This window comes from Monopterus albus, unplaced genomic scaffold (genome assembly GCF_001952655.1).
Source record: "Monopterus albus unplaced genomic scaffold, M_albus_1.0 scaffold1214.1, whole genome shotgun sequence".
Lineage (NCBI taxonomy): Eukaryota > Metazoa > Chordata > Actinopteri > Synbranchiformes > Synbranchidae > Monopterus > Monopterus albus.
In genome coordinates, this window is record NW_018129092.1 from 1 (window position 1) to 3,114 (window position 3,114).

Genomic DNA, 3,114 nt, shown 5'->3' on the forward strand with positions numbered 1-3,114 from the left:
CCTAATCAACACATACATACTAGATCTCATTAACCGCGCTGCACTATTATGATGGTGCTAGGCAACCATAGTTGTTATATGTTCAAAGAGCCAATCAACAGCTAGACTGAGCTCAAAATAATGATTAAACTGCTTCTTTAACAAAAAAGTGTTTCACTGTGTTAATAATGTGAATCAGTTATTCAGTACATGTTCAGTTTAGCAGGAGGACCCAAATGCAGACACAAACTGGGGTTTAATACAATAAGGCCAGGTTTAATCAGAACAGACACTGAAAACCAGAGGACTACAATACATAGAATTTCAACTCAAAAGCTTAAAGAGCCCATGGCATGTTTTTGCAGTGGCACTGGTGCAAATGTAAAAGCATAAATCTTCGACTGCGCCTGGTTTTGTGGATACATTTTCCCTCCTGCTGCTGCACTGTGACCTGAGGATGTAGAGAAAAATAGAGGGCCTGAGGTTACTGCATGTCCAGGAGCGTTCCTGTACACGAAGTCTCTGTTTTACCTGAATGGGTCTAATGTGGGGTGATGCACCCTGGGAAGGTGAAAGATCAAAAACAGATCAGTTTTAAAAATAATTATGTGGTGCAGGGTTTTTATTTTAACATAGCTTGTTTTATTCAAACTAATTCTTTGTTTATAACAAATGTGAACAAGCAAAACACCTGTAGAGATAAAAAAAAAAAAGTTAGAATGATCTAGAACAACATAAGATGATTAAAGGAGGATTTAGACCTTATTAACTTCTGCCTGTGCTTATGGGTTATTTTAATTATGTAGAACAAACCATTTTTTCTGCCCTTAAAAATCCAAAAAATCACTCCTCTGATCTGAGGCAGATTCAGGCCGTAAACTAAAGGGTTAATAATGGGAGGAATGATCAGAAACTCCAGAGATAAAACAATAACTAAAGTATTTACTTCATCAACATTATACCATTTCAGTGAAAAATCACAAAACAGAGAAATGCAGTAGTTTCCAAACGTCACTATGTGGGGCAGGCAGGTCTGTAAGGCCTTTCCTCTGAATTCAGATGAACTTCTCCTGCAGACAAGCAGAATGTGTAGGTAGGTGTACAGGACAAAGAACAGGGGGGTGAAGATTGATATCACAGAAAAAAATCTGACTTGCTATGTTGATCACAGTTGTGTCCACACAGGAGAGATTGATTATAGAGGAGCAGTTGTCAGGGCAGATGATGTCATGGGGTGAACTCAATTATAGAGCCAGACGATGTTAAGTGAAACATCATCTCTTTAATAAGACCACTGGTACCAAAACGATACAGAAAACTATGTAAAGTCTGAACACAGTCAGGTTGTTAATAGGGTCCAGGGTCAGAGCCAGCAAACTTACACAACCGAGGGATCCACAAACGAGAAATCAGTCCAATAGTCAATACACAGATAAACACGAGCAGAAACAGAGGGCTAGGCAAAACTGCGGTCAAACAGTAATCAGGGGTCAGAGCTGGAATCACAGAAACAGGTAAAAATGCTGGAAAATCTGAACAGGAGATAGAGCAATCTGGCAGCTTTCCACGGGGGAAAGCTGCCTATAACGGGGTGAAAACAGGTGTAAACAATGAGTACTGATTAAAGTAAAAAGTCCATAACTGAGATAAGGCAATACAGGAAGTTGTGTCAAAATAAAAGCATGAGACTGGAAACAGGCGGGACAAAATCATGACAGAAGTTGAAAAAAACCCTATGTAGTTTATTTCCACATAAAGGCAAAGTGATTGCCTGATAGACAAAGTAGCCTAAAACACACACAGGGTTCAACACAGCAAGTGTCAAAAGAAGCAGCACCGTCCTAAATGTTCTTTTTATATAAATGAGGGGGAAAAAACACTGAACAGTTCCTGGACTTCAAACTGCATCTGGCAAATGAGCTGCTGAACTGCCTAGAACCTAATGACACTGACAAGAGAGTAGATGACAGTGAGGAGAGCGAAGAGGAGTATGAGCCACCCATCAAAAAGAGGACTCCACAACCAGAAGCATCGTTAAGAAAATATGGGGCCAGGCACATGCCAGAGATGGTAGACTGCAACTGTACAGACAGGAGCCGGATCACAACCCAAAAAGTTCACTAAGATTTTCAAACCAGCACCTCCTGGAGGTCCAAAGGTCACAGTTGGGTTAGGCAAGGTTTTTTAATGAACCCTTTTTCCTGCCCTTAAAAATCCAAAAATCACTCCTCTGATCTGAGGCAGATTCAGGCCATAAACTAGAGGGTTAATGATGGGAGGAATGATCAGAAACTCCAGAGATAAAACAATAGAAAATGTTTTTACTTCATCAGTCTTATACCAACTCAGTGAAAAATCACAGAATAATGAGATGCAGTAGTTTCCAAAAGTCACTATGTGGGGCAGGCAGGTCTGTAAGGCCTTTCCTCTGAATTCAGATGAACTTCTCCTGCAGACAAGCAGAATGCGCAGGTAGGTGTACAGGACAAAGGACAGCGGGGTAAAGACTGAGATCACAGCAATAATCTGACTTGCTATGTTGATCACACTTGTGCCCACACAGGAGAGTTTAATTATAGACAAGGTGGTGCAAAAAATCTTGTGCAGTTGATTTCCACACAAAGGCAAAGTGCTGGCCTGATAGAAAAAGTAGCCAAAAGCCCAAACAGGATACAGCACAGCAAGTGACAAAAGCAGCAGCACCGTCCTAAATGTCATTTTACTGTGATAGTGTAAAGGCTGGCAAATAGCAACAAACCTGTCATAGGCCATGACAGTGAGGAGAGTCAACTCATATCCTACATAAGTGTCAGTAACATACATCTCAGTGAAACAGAGCGGACATGAAATGAAATGAGTGTCAGACAGAAGGTCCACCAGGAACCTGGGGAAGAAGCCAGTCGAGCCGTACAGAGAGTTTAAACACAGACAGCAGATAAAAACATACATGGGCTGATGCAGAGAGGTCTCCAGGCAGACTGACAGAACAATGACAAGATTAGCAGAGATTATAGTCACGTAGATCAACAGAGAGAGACTGAAGAAAAGATATCTGAGGGGCCCATAGTCTGCAAACACAGTGAACTGAAAATAGGAGGGAGTCAGGCTGTTGTTGCTCTTCATGTCTGTACAGCA

General features: G+C 41.3%; 1 protein-coding gene across 1 annotated transcript; it reads right to left on the bottom strand.

Moving 5' to 3' along the window:
* Positions 1 to 2,163: 2,163 nt before the first annotated feature.
* Positions 2,164 to 3,102, bottom strand: LOC109953750 (olfactory receptor 6K3-like). Its single transcript, XM_020589216.1, has one exon. The coding sequence runs from the start codon at positions 3,100 to 3,102 to the stop codon at positions 2,164 to 2,166; it is 939 nt and encodes a 312-aa protein (XP_020444872.1).
* Between the last annotated feature and the right edge of the window lie 12 nt (positions 3,103 to 3,114).